General features: G+C 40.6%; 1 protein-coding gene and 1 long non-coding RNA gene across 7 annotated transcripts in view; one reads left to right on the top strand and one right to left on the bottom strand.

Annotated features, from left to right (window-relative positions):
• The window catches only part of epb41l5 (erythrocyte membrane protein band 4.1 like 5), a 63,426-nt gene extending 48,633 nt beyond the window's left edge, over window positions 1-14,793 (bottom strand). Inside the window, exons 1-4 of one of the 6 annotated variants that reach the window (XR_006151508.1) lie at window positions 14,569-14,790; window positions 10,170-10,229; window positions 8,197-8,393; window positions 6,014-6,118 (exon numbers count right to left, since the gene is read on the bottom strand). Coding sequence is in view for 5 of the 6 variants with exons in the window: in XM_031561430.2 (XP_031417290.1) it covers window positions 6,014-6,118; window positions 8,197-8,376 (285 nt within the window). In the remaining variant the exon portion in view is untranslated. Of the gene's footprint in view, window positions 1-6,013; window positions 6,119-8,196; window positions 8,394-10,169; window positions 10,230-13,501; window positions 14,105-14,372; window positions 14,444-14,568 lie in introns of those variants that run through there. The other 5 variants (XM_031561430.2, XM_031561452.2, XM_031561436.2 and 2 more) reach the window with 5 other exon arrangements.
• Window positions 14,794-14,857: 64 nt separating this feature from the next.
• LOC116218750 lies at window positions 14,858-18,670 on the top strand. Its single transcript, XR_004163020.2, has 5 exons — window positions 14,858-15,020; window positions 15,581-15,687; window positions 17,698-17,755; window positions 17,863-17,962; window positions 18,126-18,670. It is a non-coding gene; the product is annotated as an uncharacterized LOC116218750 (long non-coding RNA).
• Window positions 18,671-18,948: the final 278 nt, after the last annotated feature.

Genomic DNA, 18,948 nt, shown 5'->3' with positions numbered 1-18,948 from the left:
TACAAAGAGCGGTTGCAAGCCTTTCGAAGAGATGATCCACCCCATAACGTGGACAGTGGATAATAGCCTGATGCCAACAGATTATCCAACTGATTCAATCTCCCGTCCTGGAATGGTGAGTTTGATTATGTGACTGTTTAGCCCATAATAGAGCAATGTGACTTTTTATGACCTAGCGACTAAGCTATATTTCTAAGAATCGGGACAATGGACATGGAACTTTGCTACGCGGTCACCTCTGAGGGCCCTCCCACTTATCGAGAGGGAGGCTTTCCCTCAAAGCCACCTTTTATCATCTGGTGGAGGGTCACAAGTATGACCCATATCGTGGAAGACGTTTTTATGTTTTTATTTTTTCTCTACTTTGTTAAATGTTCACGGTTTGTTTGTTTACAGTTGTTCTTTACTGTAAAGGGGAAGTTTTTCACGCAAATGCAGGACATGACTATTGAAGTAAGCCTTAATGCAAAGCATAAGATTAGTCACATATAATGTTAATGGGTTAAATAACCCAGTCAAAAGAGGGAACATTTTGTCAAAACTCAAAAAAGACAAGGTCCAAATAGCCTATCTCCAAGAAACTCATCTAAATGCCACTGAACATGCCAAACTAAACAGAATGGGTATTAAATATGTATTTTCATCATCTGACAAATCAGGACATAAAAGAGGGGTAGCTATATTGCTAGCAAGAGGAGTGAATTATGAACATATGTCAGAACTCACCGATACAGAAGGCAGGTATGTGATGATAATAGGTAAACTAGAAGGGACAATTGTAAGTTTTCTAAATGTTTATGCACGTCCAGGCAGTGGATGGATGTTTTATAGGAAAATATTTGACCTGATGGCAACAAAAGCACAAGGGGTTGTAATCTGCGGTGGAGACTTTAACATACATCTAAATCCAAAACTAGATGTTTCAACTGTTAAGTCTGAGACTAAACTTATAAGTAGGAGAATGACTGCCTTAATGAAAGAATTGGGCATTGTAGATATATGGAGAGAATTAAATTATATCCCAATAGCCGAGATTATACGTATTACTCCTCACCACATGCAGTATACACTAGAATAGACTACTTTTTCACCTTCAGCAGAGACCTACACAAAATTGAGAGGTGTGACATAGGCCCAATCACTCTTTCAGACCATAGCCCTGTATTTATTTCTCTGTCCTTGAACAGAGAAGAACGATCTACACTATGGAGACTGAATTCAGATATATTGAACAACCCAGACACCAAGGAGTATTTAACAGCAGAAATTAACACATTCTTTGACCTAAATGATAATGGGGAGGTGACACCAGGTATCCTCTGGGATACACTCAAAGCAGTTATGAGGGGTAGAATCATTGCCATTACTTCTTCGCTGAAAAAACTTAGAAGACAAAAGCTACAAGACCTTGAGACCAAATTAAAGCACTTACAAAGGGTTCACAGTGTTACTTTAGATGAAAGGGATAAACAAGAAATAAAAGAGATAAGGAATGAGATAGAGGAAATGAGCACACAGGAAATACAAAAGAAATTTATATTTCTAAAACAACGTTACTATGAGGTTGGAGGTAAGGCAATGAAGCTTCTGGCATACAAACTAAAAAAGCACCAAGCAGAAAATACCATTTCTAAGATACGAAACCCAGAATCTGGGGAAATTGAACACAGACTGGGAAAAATCCAGCAAAGCTTTGAAAAGTTTTACAAAACACTCTATTCTCAGCAACATATTGATAATACTCCTCACATTGATGCATTTTTGGCCTCACTTAACTTACCCTCTATTTCTGAAGAACAAAATGAACGATTAGCATCAGAAATAACAACTGAGGAACTAAACGCAGCCATCTCTAGGTTGAAAGCGAATAAATCGGCTGGCCCAGACGGCTTTAATGCCGAATGGTACAAATCCCTGCGAGAGCAGTTAGTCCCAAGATTACTGGAAACATATAACTGGGTCCTAAAGGAAAATAAAATTCCACCCTCCTCGAAAGAAGCAATAATTTCACTAATCCCGAAGGAAGGAAAGACAAGCTTGAGTGTGGTCATTTTCGCCCTATCAGCGTACTAAATGTAGACTATAAATGATTTACATCCATACTGGCACATAGAATAGACAAGATTCTACCTAATTTAATACACACAGACCAGACTGGTTTTATAAGGCAAAGGCAAACACAAGACAATTTGGGAAGAACCCTTCACATTATTAATCACATCATACAAAATGGCACAGAGGCAATGCTTATAAGTCTGGATGCAGAAAAGGCCTTCGACTCTGTCAGGTGGTCTTTTCTTTATAAAGTATTAGCAAAGTTTGGCTTTCATAAATCGATCAGACACATTCCAAGCCCTATATGACAGTCCTTCTGCCAGGATTAAAGTCAATGGTGCTCTTTCAAAAGCATTCACCCTGGAACGTGGAACAAGACAGGGGTGTCCAGCTTCACCCCTGCTTTTTGCATTATTTATTGAACCACTCAGTCAATGGATACGACAGAATTGTAAAATTAAAGGGATAAATATACATTTTGAGGAACATAAACTAGCATTATTTGCCGATGATGTATTAGTCTACCTAACAAAGCCTACTCTGACATTCCCTAAGCTAATGACTGTTTTAGAAAAATATGGTGCTCTCTCAGGATATAAACTAAATGTTCAAAAGACACAAGTGCTTACTTTTAAATATGATCCACCTAGTTCCTTGGTAGAGAAGTACCAACTGACATGGGAGGCAGACCATATACGATACCTTGGTGTTAATCTCCCAAAAGACATTTCAAAACTGTCCACCTTGAATTATGGGCCGCTTAATAATAACATTAAATCTGACATACAGAGATGGAGCCTCATTCCATTCTTAAGCCTTAATTCCAGAGTAGAATCTATAAGAATGAATGTGCTGCCGAGATTGTTATACCTCTTCCAAAGTCTCCCAGTGGAAATACCTATGAAACAGTTTATGGAATGGGATAAAATGATATCAAGATTCCTGTGGCAAAGTAAAAAACCTAGGATTAGGTATAGAACTCTCCAGTTACACAAAGATTGTGGAGGACTAGGCCTTCCTTGTCTCCGTGACTATAACTATGCAGCCCAATTAAGACCTCTAGTGTGCTGGAGCAACCCATCATATTCTGCGAGATGGAAAGATATAGAGAGCAATATGACCCATCAGATTCCTTTAGCAGCTGTAATGGCAGACAATAGACTAATGAACAACATTATAGATAAAAACAACCCTTGGATTAATACCACTTTGAAAACATGGCAGAAGACAATAAAACTCTGTGATTTGGAACATACTCTAAACATATTAAGATGGTGTGCTTTTGACATAGATTTCTCTCCTAATAGTCTGGACTCCAGATTTAAGACTTGGATCAAAGGGGGGCTTACTACTTACTACACATTTGTAAAAAAAGGAACCCTTAAGAGCTTTGAATTGTTGCAACAAGAGCATGGACTACAACGCCAAGATTTCTATAGGTATCTCCAGGTTAGACACTACTTTCAGGAAAATATAGCCAGAGCAATAGAAGGGCAAAAGACAGGTATTTTGGAAGTGTTCAAAGGTGCAAACAATTCATCAATATGCAAGAAGGTTGTGTCTAGATTATATCATGGGTTGCGCCAAGCCAGTCCAGACAACACTCTATATATTAAGGAGAAATGGGAAAAGGAAGGTGGTCTTCCAATATCTGAAGAAGATTGGGAATGCTTGTGTAGATTACAATGGGGAACAACATGCTCAAATACTTGGCGAGAATATAGCTGGAAAAATTTGTCCAGATTTTTTATAACACCAGTACAGATTTTGTTTGAATTTTAGTTTTTTTGTTTGGCTGTATTTGTATATGTATATGCTTGTCCATTTTTTCTTTTTCTTTCTTTATTCTCTCTCAGAGAGGTATAGTGAAACTCCCCCTATGTTTGAACTGTTCTTATTGTAAAAATACAAAAATGTAAAAAAAAAAAAAATAATAATAAAAAAAAAAAAATGGGCCTGGAAAGAAAACTGATACTGATATGAGGAAAATCCCTGTAGTTATATTTCCGATTTGGTTTGCTTTCCTTTTTATTTTGTTTTTCCTATATATCAGGCACCTGTAAATCATAAGAGAAATTATGTAAAAGGAAAAGTATCCTACAATGTTTGAAACCTGTTGGCCTCAATAAAGATAAAATATAAAAAAAATAAATAAAAAAAAAAGAATCCGATGAATGTTCGGGAGCACTGCAGCATAGAGCAGTGAAAAAGCCACTCTTTCTTTTGCCAGATGGTGATGATGATGTAGACAAGTCACTTTGAGCATGAGGATATCATAACCCATAACATTCTGTTCCTATAACCTGTAAGCAGTAACGATTCCATGACCTTTTTCAATAACATTTTAACAATGAGAGCAATCACCATGACTACCTCTGAAACACCCCCACAACCTGGTGCACTCCTAGAATCTCCATGACTACCTCTGAGACACCCCCACAACCTGGTGCACTCCTAGAATCACCATGACTACCGCTGTAACACCCCCACAACCTGGTGCACTCCTGGAATCACCATGACTACCGCTGAAACACTCCTAGAATCCTTCACACCCACCGACCTCCCCATACTAACTTCCCTGATCTCCTCATCTAAATCATCAACGTGCCTACTGGACCCCATCCTCACAAAACTATTTCAACACGCACCACCCTTATTAAATGAAACACTACTTAACGTAACGCACAATTCACTCATTTCAGGATACGTTCCACAATCCTTCAAAAAGGCAGTGATCAAACCATCTCTCCAAAAACCTAACCTTGATCCTGATCATCTGGTCCCTTTCTTGTCGTTGGCCAGTTGTGCACTGTAATTGCATCCTGCCATCCTTACTATGATTGTATGACTAAACATTCCCATACACCAAGCCAGCCAACATAACTTATCACAACTAAACACATATTAAAAATATCCAATATCAATCAAACATTTTGTACTGTGAAGGAGGACCTTTACGGATCCTGGGCACAGCATGCAACGTGTGTTTGGGGTTGTTGCCAGCCAGTTGGGTACTGTTGTGTGTCCTGCCACCCTTACTATGCATATGCACAAATCTCCATACGCCAAGCCAGCCAACAACTGAACACATTCAATTCCCAATATCAACCAAGCTGGGCGACAGACTGCACATGTTGTACTGTGAACCTTTACAGATCCCCGGGTACAGCATGTGGCACGTGTTGGCAGCCGTCACCAGCCAGTTGCGCTATCCTGCCACCCTTGCCATCCTAACTCAAATTCACACGCACCATGTCAGCCAAACTACACACAACTCAAATTCCCATACACCTTGCCAGGCAGCCTCTCCCCCTGCCTCTCCTTCGAGATCGGATTTATTCCCTCATGTTCCTGATTGTTTCCCCTCCCATTCTGCCACAATAAGTAATAGTTATCAAGTAAGTCATAAAGAAGCATGATATAAACATTCATTGCTAACTATACTTGGCCATGAAACCAGATCAAATCATACAACTACCTATGATAGAAGCCTGTCTTCAATCATGTAAACGTTTGGATAACTAACAATCTCCTGCTCCCGAGTAGAAATTCAACTGAGGTTGTGATTGTAGCCCCCTACAAATTTGAGAATGACATGACCTTGCCATTGACTTCTACTTGATGGCATCTCGCTGCCATCCAACCCAAGGATCCTTGTGTAATCCTATGGAGGATCCTATCTTCCAAGACCACACATTTGATCTCAATATTTTTTCATCTATGCAGTAGGCCTACTTCCAAAATCTGAAAAGCCCTATTCAAGATGCATGAAAACTATGCATTTATGATTTAAAAACTACACTACTACAATACTCTAAAGCCCAATAGTCTCCAACTGATAGAAACTGCTGCTGCCGACATACTACAACTACAAAACATGAACATATCTTGCCTCTATATATGTAGCAAACACCACAATGTTCAGTTGTTTCACAATTCAGTTATTTCTTGGTCTTACCGCCACTTGTGCAGAGTCCATGAACCGCAGCCCAAAGTAATCCTTTTCCACGATGTCCAGATGATACATGATTTGGTCAAACAGCTCCTCACCGGTTGCTTTTTTCTATCAGGACAAAAGAGAAAAAAAAAGTTTCAAAAGAGGCAGATTATTTATGATGATGCATCTCTGGAAGGCCTCCATCGTGGCTAGGCTTGGGATTTTGGAAAGTCTGATGCTGTACATGTCCAGGCCTCATACATGTTGCAGTATGACATCATCAAGTAAAGTCTGATGCTGTACATGTCCAGGCCTCATACATGTTGCAGTATGACACCATCAAGTAAAGTCTGATGCTGTACATGTCCAGGCCTCATACATGTTGCAGTATGACATCATCAAGTCTGATGCTGTCCATGTCCAGGCCTCATACATTTACATTTACATTTAGTCATTTAGCAGACGCTTTTATCCAAAGCGACTTACAATGTATACACATTTTACATTTACACTGATGGCACACTGCACATCAGGAGCAATTAGGGGTTCAGTGTCTTGCTCAAGGACGCTTCGACAGGGAATCGAACTAGCAACCTTCTGATTACTAGACGACTTCTCTACCTACTGTACCACTGTCTCCCCAGTATAACATCAAGTAAAGTCTGATGCTGTACATGTCCAGGCCTCAGACATGTTGCAGTATGCCGTCATAATTTTCTCACTGACAACTGACTTAGGCTCTAAATGATCACTTGTGGATTGTGGATCATCATGAATAGCTCCAAAAGACCCATAAATCACTCCGAAGAGAAATAATGGTTTCGGTGAAATCAACGAGTCTCCCATACACTTCTATGGGGCATGGGCTATATCTGTTCTGCATAAAAGGGGATAAACCCCCTGTAGGAGCCGCATTTAAGATTCTTTTTATTTTCCTAATCTATTCATTTTTTGTATATTTGTGTTGCGCATGGCGGGGGGAGAAGACAGGTGATCGAGCCATACAGTCATTGACCTCAGAGCCAGTTCAGTCAACTCAGCCAGTGTCTACGGCCTACTCCACTGGGAGCCGTGGCCTAACCATAGTGTCTACGGCCTACTCCACTGGGAGCCGTGGCCAAACCATAGTGTCTACGGCCTACTCCACTGGGAGCCGTGGCCTAACCATAGTGTCTACGGCCTACTCCACTGGGAGCCGTGGCCAAACCATAGTGTCTACGGCCTACTCCACTGGGAGCCGTGGCCTAACCATAGTGTCTACGGCCTACTCCACTGGGAGCCATGGCCAAACCATAGTCCTGACTGAATGGATCTAGGTTTCATGTACACTATTTGTTGCACTTAATAGTTCAGAAAACACCACGGGAATGTGACTTTTTGGATGAATTCAAGGGAACTGGCTATGAGTGAGACAGATCTGCACCCCAGCACTCTCCAGGTGGTAACAAGAGTAGGGTTATAGGAAAACCCTGAGTTTAGCCACTACACCCCCTTCCCTCGGGATTAATAAAGTATCCATCTATCTATCTATCTATCTATCTTTGCCAACAGTGAAAACAAAGTGGTTGTACGTTTGTGGCTCTTGCACCATCTCAATCTTCTCTGGTTACCCATTTATTAACATATCGCTTTTGAAGAAATATCTGTATCTGTCTGGTGTTGAAAATACGTACATTACCAACCAAATTCGCCTGCAATATTCCAATGTTGAAACCAAATTCTAATTTGTTAAATACAAATTTCATGTTCATCTACATCCCTCTGACACAGATAGAACTCACTCCAATCGTATCTTTTGCTTTTTATTCAGTTTTAAAAGGCTTTTTCTCTACCTGTAGGTGCACCACTACTCGTCACAAATCAGCTCTCTCACAGACAGACAAAATTAATGTTATTATTCATTAATTTTCTACAATTCCAATGTAAAGTACCACAGATAAGAATAACGCCGTTTGACATGGAATAGACTTAGTGTTTACTCAAAGGTCTACTTATTTACTCAAGCTTGATCGTTCTTCCTCGTAATTAGCTTACGTAATTAGCGTAACACTTTTTCATTCTGTACTTAGTCTATATTGTTTGAAGGTCATATTTCTTTATCATTTTAATAGGCTTGTCATCAAAGGACAAACAACAAAATCAAAAGATCAAAGCCAATGACCAAACGCTCAAGTGCTCAAATTGGCAAGGGCAAGCATACTCACCGGCAGATCAACACTGACATCTGTTCCGTCCAGTAATGACACTCGGCAGGTGATAACGGACTTAGCTTCGCCTGCTGCTGGAATGTGAGTGGTGGCCCGCTGGGCTTCCCTGAATCTGCTCTTTTCAGTATGCTTGCGGATGGACCGCCGGCCCAGGGTCCGGCGGAGGAAACTCAACATTGTAACGGCACCGAGTCCTAGAAAACACAGAGCAAAGAATCATCTGTTTTGATGAAACACTCACTGATGTATGGCTTTGGCTTCAAAACAATACAGCTGAAAGCAGCCAAGTGGGGGCAAAACAGCTCAGCTGGGCATAGTTGTCATTGTCATACCAGGGACATGGCTGTAAGCACTCAGGACAAGTTTTACGACATTTTACAAAAGATTGGCTGAGATCTGGCATTACTTCCTATTCGGCAGCTTGGACACCAGGATTGTTCCGGAGTGGTCAAACGGGGCTTTCACTAGGGGAAATGTGTTTTTGCTCCAGAGTGGTCAAACGGTAGCCTGACGATGTCATACTCATAATTCTAGTCAGAATATGAGTCTGATATCGCTCCATTGGGCTGTGATTATGGGGCGTGTTTCAACCGAACCAGGAGAAAAAATGCCTCTTCGCCCAATTGGTTACCTACAACCAATCAGAACAACCTAGTATGTGACCAGGGGCAGCTGATACATTACACTTTTACCGGATCCCGTAGGAAGGAAGGCAAAAACATCTTTTCGATTGACAAATGCCTTAATCGCGTTTCTCTGTTCCTCTTTCAAAATAAATGCACTGTCAATGTCTAAATAGACTCGAATCTATATATTTCAGCTCTCCAGCGGTAGCCATGTTTGTTGAAAACGAATTCAACTCGTGTGTTGGTGACGTGGTTGGTTACGTTACTGTTGATCATCTGTCCATCATCGTATAAAGCCCGCCTTAACAATTTGATTGGTACGGCCGATATCGAGCCGCAGATAATTTCTCCTCAATGGAGTAATGCCAGACCGAACTTCCCAACCAAAAAATGTGTGGGCGGGGCTAAGTTCGGTCTGGTATCCAGGCTAGTCAAACGGGGCTTTCACTAGGGAAAATGTGTTTTTGATAAACGCAGTGCCAAAAGTTGCTAAAAGTTGGGGCATGTTAGGAAGGGGAACAGTATAGGGTCTGCCTAAGTATGAAAGGTGTGAAGGTCTGCAGACAGGAAAGGTCTGGCTGACCATTTGAATATTAATGAATGCGGTGCCTCATTGGCAAAGATTTACATGAGTTGAAAGTAAATGAAAAACACAAATATTATTTAAATACAAAGGCATTTCTGTTATTTAATCTAGCCCCACTGATTCAAACAGGGTGGTCAAAGCAATAGAAAACACGTGTAATAGGCCAATTTAATATAGATCAACAGCACATCAAACTGCAGCCTCCAAAATGAACACACAGAAACAACAGCTCTCCAAATTAGTTCAAACAAATACTGAATCCTGTAACCTTCATGAAGCTCAGATTTATAGCAGGACTGGTGCATAGCTTAAGCTCAGTGTTCTGAACAACATGGCAACCGCATGTACGAGAACGTTTTAAGTGTTAACAGCACCTGTGGTCTTTGGCCTGGAAGAAGCACATAGGCCGACTGAGATACGGGGGAATCACCTAAATGTAGGTTATGTTTTTATCAGCCAAAAGCCATATTACAGTGTCTATATATAGTTATAATAGTGCAAAAGAGACATAATTGCACCCCATTACATTTTTCATTTTTCATTTAATCCTACCTTTTATAAACAGCATGTTAAGGAGAAGCTTCAGTTACTTTAAACAAACAAGCAGCCACAAGCAGTACACCTAACAATACCACAAACAGGTGGGCTGTTTTACATTAACTGGAACATTACCTTTGCACACACACAGGTACAAATGCATATGCTTAACAAGACAACGTAAATGCTTAAGTTAGCCTAGTGAAATGAAGTAACGTTACCTTAGCTTTTTGCCTGTGTCTCATCCAATATGTTTGTATCGGGACAGTCAACCTTCTTCCCTGATGATCAACAAAATAATATCACCACAATTATTGAAATTTTGCTGTTCTCATGACATAAGAAAAATATAAGCTATTTCTTAAACACGATCCAGTAGGCAACACAACACATATTTAATAATAATTCAAGTATATGAAATAGATTTCTTGGTTTGTACGATCATTTGTTTTCATTCATAAACCGTGACCTAAATTGTAGGTTGACGTGGGGTATTCCAATTGAAACCACTTCCACTGAAGATGCTCCTGTTTCCTCACTAATAGGTCATATATTTGAACTTTGTATTTGAACTTTGTGCTGCTTTGGATTAGCCACGCTAGTAACAGACACCCAGGCAGGGCAGCAGAAATGGATTCATCTGGTCATGGTCTGGTTAAAGACCATCATGTTAAAATGTTATGCAATCGTCCCATGTTATGAAGCCATCTACAAATAAACAAAAAAGTCATTGCCGGTCAACGCACATACGAGATAATGGAGACTGGCCCAGACAGGGCACTAACCCTCAATCTGGGCCACATAGACATTACACACACTTGAAAATGAGCTCAACCTTAAACAGCTAGGGCAGTAAAATGCAACATGCACATTAATGTAGCTGAAATATTAATCCAAAACCTTAAGTACTTTATGGATCTGAATAGTTCTTAGACCATTGTAGAGATAGGAAGGTAGGCATTTCAGACATCATCCCAGTAATGGCTGTGCCAGCCCTGTGTGTACAGCCCTCAGGTGGCATGTTCTGGCAGGCTTGAAACTCTGCACTAGCATACTGTGGACATGGTCAGATATGACATGGTCTGCAATACCATAACTTCCCAAAATGGATTTCATGGCATTAATGTGAAGAATACTGGTGTTTTTCATATACTTTGTCATGTGAATCCCTCCCCCACAATAATGCATCACATTTACACCGCGCTCGTTAACATTCAACTGGTCAGCCAGACCTTTCCTGTCTGAAGACCTTCACATCTTTCATATCCCCATACTGTTCCACTTCCTAACACACCCCACCTTACACCTTAAACCAGACCCCCAGTGAAGACATATATTTTGCTGTAGGTTTGCCGTGTGGAGACACCGCCCGCTATGTGTGATGAGAGAATGGAGCAAGGAGTGATGCTGGGACATTGAGGAAACATCACAGCCTTTGAATATAAGGGACGCAAGGCCAACGCAGAGGAGACACTACACTATGGGCAATACCTCCTAATCATCCCTCCTTCTCTCTCTCCATCGTAGCGTGTTGTGTGTGCCTCAGATCTGTTGCATAGATGCCGAATAAACAGACACCCTACCCTAAATCTTCTCTTTTAAAGTAACGCTATGCAACAATGACACAACAATGGTTTTATGGGAAACTAGTTTTGGTACCATCCTCAAATTCATTTTAATAGCATATGGTCAGATAAACACTTGTGTCTTTCCCACTAGCCAATCAGGATATGCCGTAAGTAGTTCTTTGTTCCAGGCTGGAACACCCTGCTGCAAAAATGGAAGAAAAGCTTTCACAGCATGACATTGCCAGCTATACTGCCAAAAGACACCAGTTAGTGTGTTGGCAAGCTGGGCTGTTGGTGGCGTTTGCAAGGTTTTTACATACCTTTTAGGTAGTTAGCTTGCTAGTTTTGGAACAGAACTCCTTATTGCTGCGTTAAGTCTTTTTAAATGTCTCCGTCTTTTCCATCATCATACAGCATCTTTACCAGGCCTAGCTTCTGACATGGTGTCCTTCCTAATATTGCTGGAACATCTTGCTGTATGATTTCAAACTCAATCTTGTATTTTTTTTATGTGCATTTTGTGTTCACATGAGACATTTCTTGCCCAATTACACAATTTTATGTCCTGAGGATGTCACTAACTTGCATTCAGATGTGAGTTTTCCATCAATATCGAGTGAGCTGAAAGTTTTCTCTGACATTTATTTTTAAGGTATGACTTGCATGCCTGACCGAAGGCTGGACTCCTCTTCGTTTCATGTTTATGGCCACACCTAATGCAGTTTGCTCCTTTTTCTTCCTCCTCTTCAGTCTTTGTTGTCCTTCCTTGACTTGGAAAGTCCAGATTTTGTGCACCTCCACTTGATTGTTTAAAGCTTTAACCTGGCTGGTTGTTAAATGCTTTAACCTGGCTGGATGTGACTTGCTTTCCAAGTACCAACCACCTTCTGCAGCGTGAGCTCTGCCTCCCCGAGCAACTTGCCCACGAATCTTGAATTTCTAAAAAAAAAAAACTCAGACCCATGCTTTGCTTTTCAGATCCGTAACATATGCATCTATTGTATGCTGGTCCTTGTGCCCGTGTGAATAACACGGGGTGTGTGTATAGAACGTTTTTAAGTTTGGAATATTCTTAAAACTTCTGCTTTAGCACCACACTTGTATCCCTCTCTTCTTCTTGGAATTCAATCTCTCTTTTATTGCCTCTACACCAGCAACATGCAAAAATGACACTAACTTCTCCGCTATTCTGATCATTAGCAGTGCAAAAAGTTGAATCCAGCAACGTTAAGGCCTTTACACACCAGATACGACACGAAATTGCGATGGGAAAAATGAATGTGCAAAAGTTTTGCACAAACAGCATGCACACAGAGTCCAATGTGATTTCTGTATGTTTTGCATACTATTTGGTGCTGGTTTCGCGCACGACTGTCTGTAGTGTCCGGACTCCTGAGTGAATGATAGGAGTAGTCTAGTGGTCATGCAGACATAACGGCCTCATTATAGACATGGTCTCAAGAAAGACAGAGTTTACGGTATACCTACTGTTGGAACAGAGACAACAGGGACTTTTCCATAATCTCGCTCAGACTGGCCATCCTACCAGTCACTGGCCTATTGTCTACCTCTTCGAACACGATAATCGCAGTCTGAATACAAATGGTTACTGAGAATGTACAGGGCTTTTGATGTTGAAACATGCTAAATTGTTAAAACATGCTAAAACAAAGGGATGTATCTCTTGATTAGTGGCCCGCAAATACAGAACTCTTCAGTTCAAAAACCTCATTCCCTGACACTACAAGAGACGTCCTAGCAACATGTCATAACACCAAGGGGTGTTAGCCTCCTTATTAGCATCCCCACTTTCTAGTGTCCGAAGGTTTGAGTCAGGTGCAGGACACAGAAATCTATAAGCCTAATAAAATAACACAACTGCTGCAACAAGTGTTAAACAAAGTTTGCTGTAACTAGCTTGCTGTGCACACTTCGCGCCAGTGACCAACTAAACAGTTAAACTAGATGATGGTAAACCACCTTACCTTTATGGACCACTGAAAGTTATCCACGTATCACAAAGTTAAGTCCACTCTTATTTCGTTTATGGAGCACAACGTAGGCCTATTGTAGACATGACGAACTAGAAAATTAGATTGCTAGAGTTGCTAGTGTTATTTACTTTTTTAGACTTTTTCTATTACAGCAACACGTCCTTACATTGCGCTTGGCCAACCGAGACAAAACTGCGATGGTAGAAATAATAAGAAACTTTGCTTGGGCGTTTTGCAACAACACAACGTCAGCATTATCACGTCTAACATTCGATTGAAACGCATGCATGCCCTTTGTGATATGATGCAGGGTTGTGAGAAACACAAACAATCAACAGGTCCGCCATTGTTGTTGTGACGTGAGGTCCGTTATGCACAACGTGATTGGTTGATGCGTTTTATTAAGCTCGGGAAAAAATCCAACTCGTTCCAAAGAAAATATGTGCATCGACTTTTCGCTGTGTTATAATCGCAGTATGAGTGAAAGTACTCGCGACAAAAGAAAAACTGTTCGAAAAATCATACCGACCTGCGAATTAATCGAACGAAAAAACGCCCCCGGTCTGTTAAGGCCTATAGACAATTGGTTGCTGGCATCCTATTCTAGTTAATGAGTGGCACCACTATACGCTCTCCATTAAAGTTCACTTTTACAGTTAGTCTAACTTTAAGTAAATTAACTTATTCTGTAAGTGGCCAACTGATCTAACAAAATTAAATTCTTTATCAAATGTTTCTACTGGTTATACTTTAGTTGCACATTACGTGAAGGCAAGTTCAATCGCCAAATGAGAGCCAAGATCAATAAGCGACATAATGTAAGTTACTGTGAGTAAGCTGTGCAAACGCTGCATAACGTTACCTGTTGCTAGCTCGCCAACGTCGGCTAGTCAAGTTGCCCCAGAAATGTTTTACTCAATTTTGACTTTACCATTTAGATCCAATTGTTTTGTCAGTACTGAAATTATAGAATAACGTTTCAGGAAAACGTATACTAAACGAATAATAATTAATTAAATACAACTGCTGACTTGCTAAATTAGTTAGATCGAAATTACCTCGCCTGGAGATGATGCTGAAGCAACAAGTTGGAGACACCCGACGTTGTCCCACAAACAGCAGTGGATTCCTCGGTAACGTTCGTTGGATATCCTTGAAAAGTGTTCCTCACGTCAGCGATTGCATAACAGTCTTACATTACAGAGAAACACATCGAAAGCCGTTATTTGCCATTTAGTATGTTAACTGTATTTTTAACTGATTTTCGGTCATTAAGGGATGGATTTCAACAGGTTGACAAACGGAAATGACGCAAGATAAATCCTTGAGGAATGTGTTTGCATTTAAAGGGCCAGCATTTCGTCTGGTTTTTTATTTCGATTTTGCTGTTTGTTTGTTTTGTTTTACAAGAGATGTAAAGGGGGAGATTTCAATCTTCGAGTGAAAACACACCCGGGGCACGTTCAACCTGAAGACGGTGTGCAGCGTTTTGCTAAAATTGCAATACCAGGTAGGCTACATTTTCTCAAATTTGGTGGGTGTGTCAGAGGTGTTAAACCGATTTCACCAGGCTCTAGGCGGGTGACCAAATGCAAACAGACCAAATGTGGGACAATTAGTAAGTTTGTGTGGGACAACCTAAAACATTTATATAATGTCTATCTTACTGAATAAGAAACATTTGTATTGTGACTTTTGGCTCTTAAACACCTATGTAAGTTTGTTTTTTGTGTGACGTTGCAGAAGAGTTTACTGGCCCCACCAGTAGTGGAGTGGTAATCGGGAGAATTCCCGGTGGGCCGTTAACGTTTCAGGCTGATTACAGTGGGCTAACAATTTTGCGTTTGAGCCACCCGACCAGCCTGAGTTGTTTGCAACCCCTCACTCACGGTCTCCCACATCCAAAAACGCAAGCACTCCCAAACTGTTCAAAATAAATCAAGTCTATGTTTGCAGTAACTTAGGGGAGTAAATGAGCAGCCCCTCCCCAAGTGGCACAGCCCCAGTGTGCCTTGAATTGCAGTTGCTCAGCTAATGACGTAATAACAGCTTTGATGACCTCTCATCCAGGGCTGCAGGTTCCTAGAGTGGGTAGAGACAGATTATCTTGGGTATCTTCGCTGTATTTTCACATTGTGTTGGAAGTGATGGACAGCGACTGCAGCAAAAAGAGAAAGGTAAGATTTAAAAATAAATTGACTGGATGATGCAGCAAAATGATTGAAAATAACAAATATATTCCGATTCAGAGCATTGAGTAAAGACACTGCAGGTGGAATACTAAGCAGGGGCCTAGAGGCACATACATTCATCACTTTGGCTGGTGGAGAGACTCAATGGCTTCTTCACCTAAAGCATTAAAGGATGAGGTCCTTGATTCTGTAACAACTTAAAGGAATGTTCTTTATTAGTACTGAATGGTAATAATTGATAGATAAATTAATACTAGCTGGTGGTATTTGTTAGATAAAAGGTCTAGAAAAAAGTAAAATTGGTAGAATGATGAAGAAAGGGTCAAAATGCAAAGTGAGACACCTGGTCACCCTATCAGGCTATGAAAATTCTTCAAAAAGAACGCAAAGAATGGCCTTCTCAAGTGCACTTGCGTAACCCAGCCGGGTGTTCAATGCACTACCATTCCTGTTTAGATGAATGTTTTGCCAGGGCCAGCCATGCCTGTGGTATCACCATTCACTTATAGGTGGGGTCATGTTCAACTTCGGCTGACTTCAGCTGTGGTTGGATAGTCTGTTTTGCTTAGGAAGGTACAGTGGGTAGAGTGCTGTGCAGTGAGTAAACTTCGACCCCCAACACCATAAGAGACATGCTTGAGACAGACACCCACGGGTTTTAGCCTCCTTGCTAGTACGCCTGCTTCCCATGCTCGAGGTTGCAAGTTTAAATAGGACATATTATGAAACTTTCACTTTTTTAGTGCTTCTACTCGTAAATGTGGGTATCTGGCACGTCTACCCCCAGGCTAGCCATTTTGATCTATGCTTACTTGTACAGTATTCATTTGGATGTATATGGAGTGTATTTTGTGTCAGAATTTACGCTTGCATATATAGGTATACCGCAAACAGCATGAAGATTCCTGTGAAATAGTTCTCTTATCCAAAAAACATTACCTTGTGAAAAGGCTTTGTTGAATGCATTCTGTAGTGAGAACACATTCAAGCCCACAGGTTTGAGGCCAGTAGATCTTTCTCTGACTGGAAGGCACTGTGTCAGCAGAGATAACCACATAGTGGGTTTCCCACGTCCAAGGTCATCTTGCTACGCTTTTTGCAACGTAATGTAGGAAAGAAGGACTACTAGTTTTTTCTTATCAGCTCTCACACATACAGAGACAGAAACGTCAGCACCTAAGAATCAATGGCACACAAAGGCATATGATTAACACACACACACACTTGATTATAGTCAGGGTTTTAGTGCACTGTCCTACAATGAAATTACATGGACTCTTGAATCAAGCATACAAAAACAAATAACCTTGTAAAACTTAATGAAAATTAAAACTCAAAGACTCCCCTAATCATGGGTCAACTAGACTACATATTCTGATGGATATGCTATTGACCTTAACTTGAGGTGAAACAACCATAAAAGTTTGGCCACGGTAGTCTGCTCTGATTGTGAAAGACGCACCCCCATTTTTGAAACCACCCACTCAGATCTAAGAGGCTATACTCCAATCAAACTTGTGTGCTTACATGACGTAGTGTGAAAGTAGCCAATAGCCTACCATTAAGTGCCACAGCAGCGTGAAATTAGAGTTGGGGAAGGAAAACTACATACATGTGTAAAAAGGATTTTAAATGAACTGTTGCCCTATCATACTCTGCCTATTTTAGTTTTATATTCTTCTACCAACTCATTTGATGATGGCTCACGAAATTCAGAGTGGGAATGCTACTCTGACATGCTGGGAATATTCAATTATTAATATATAATTCAAAATAAAACAAACAGCTGATAGCCCTGCTAAATGCATTTTTAAATGAACAGCATATTATGGCAATTGGACAGGATCGGATCGGATCGAATCAGTCATTTATTGCAGTTTATTTCTGTGGCTTGCTGTGCTTTGCATGACTGCAACACATTCCAGTGTCATTTATTGACTTGCTCTATGCCTTAAGGTGGTTGAATTTTACCCCTAATAAATGTACTTTTTACAGGAAGCCTTGTGGAGATTTAACACTGAAACAACACACACAAATATGATCAACTGACAAGGTACTGTATGCTTGGCTTATGTAAGCATATCATCATGGTTGTTTCATAACAGTAACTTGAATTCTAAATCTAAATGAATTGAATCAATCTTCCTTTCTTCTCCCCAGTGTGTCTTCCTCACACAACAAGGCTGTAATGGTGTGTTGATGGCTTTCACACATATGGATGCTGAAGTTATGAAAGGCAAGCTCAGCTATATCCTTGTTGGTGAATATGTCTAATGTCCTAAACTTGATCCATACATTTGTTTGATGTACTGTTTCAGGTTGCAAGACCTACTATGAAAGCATTGGGATATTTTCCTCAGTAATTCTTGGGATTTTTTCAGTGGTCTAATTTCTCTTTGCCATGTGTTTTGAATATGCATAAGGCCAGAGCTGGTGTTCTACAATCAAAGGAAGAGGCTACCCTATGGAGGACAGCAACAGCAGATGTGATGTGGAATGAGGAGGACTCCATCTTGGATTGAAGGCCAATAAGGGTCGTCTGGCCTCCAGCCCATAGTACAGAATCGTCTGAAATGTGTGAGGGAGCCACAGAAAATACTGGATGCAGACCAGAAGTACCTTGTGAATTACCATGAATGTGTTAATGTGGATAGATGTGCAATGGAGACCATAGCGTGAGGAGCTGGGTCCTTCTAGAGAATTCTAGAGAAAGTGATTACTTTACACTCTCTAAAAGCCCTTTTTTATGTTATATTAAATTAGATTGTATTACACTTCGTCATGTTTTATCATATGTCATGTGTAATTGTACATGGATTTATAATGCAAATTTTTCTATGTCTAATGTCTAATAATTGCTATTTAAATGTATTTCATTAATTTCTGATAAAAGCATTTGTGTAATTCATTTCTGTTTGTCAGGCAATCAATATAACCTACCTAAGAACACAACACCAACAGCAATAATGATGATAAATCAATAATAAACGAATCATGTCTGAGGAGGGTTTTGGGGAGGGGCAAGACATAGTGCCACCAATCCAAGGTCAGCCATGAAGGTTAATGTCCAATCCAAGGTCAGCCATGAAGGTTAATGTCCACCAATCCAAGCTAAGGGGGGCCGGGGGGACTGGCTGTCTGTCCATCCTCTATAAACCATGACAAACATTGAGAACAGTGATCTGTAGGCTTTTGTTTTGTGCTTTTTTCCAGGGCATAGGGAGCACATTGTCACCGTGTAAGCCA

Source organism: Clupea harengus, chromosome 2, assembly GCF_900700415.2.
Source record: "Clupea harengus chromosome 2, Ch_v2.0.2, whole genome shotgun sequence".
In the NCBI taxonomy this organism is placed as follows: Eukaryota; Metazoa; Chordata; class Actinopteri; order Clupeiformes; family Clupeidae; genus Clupea; species Clupea harengus.
Note: the sequence above shows the minus strand (reverse complement) of the source record. Positions and strands in the feature narration are given on the sequence as shown.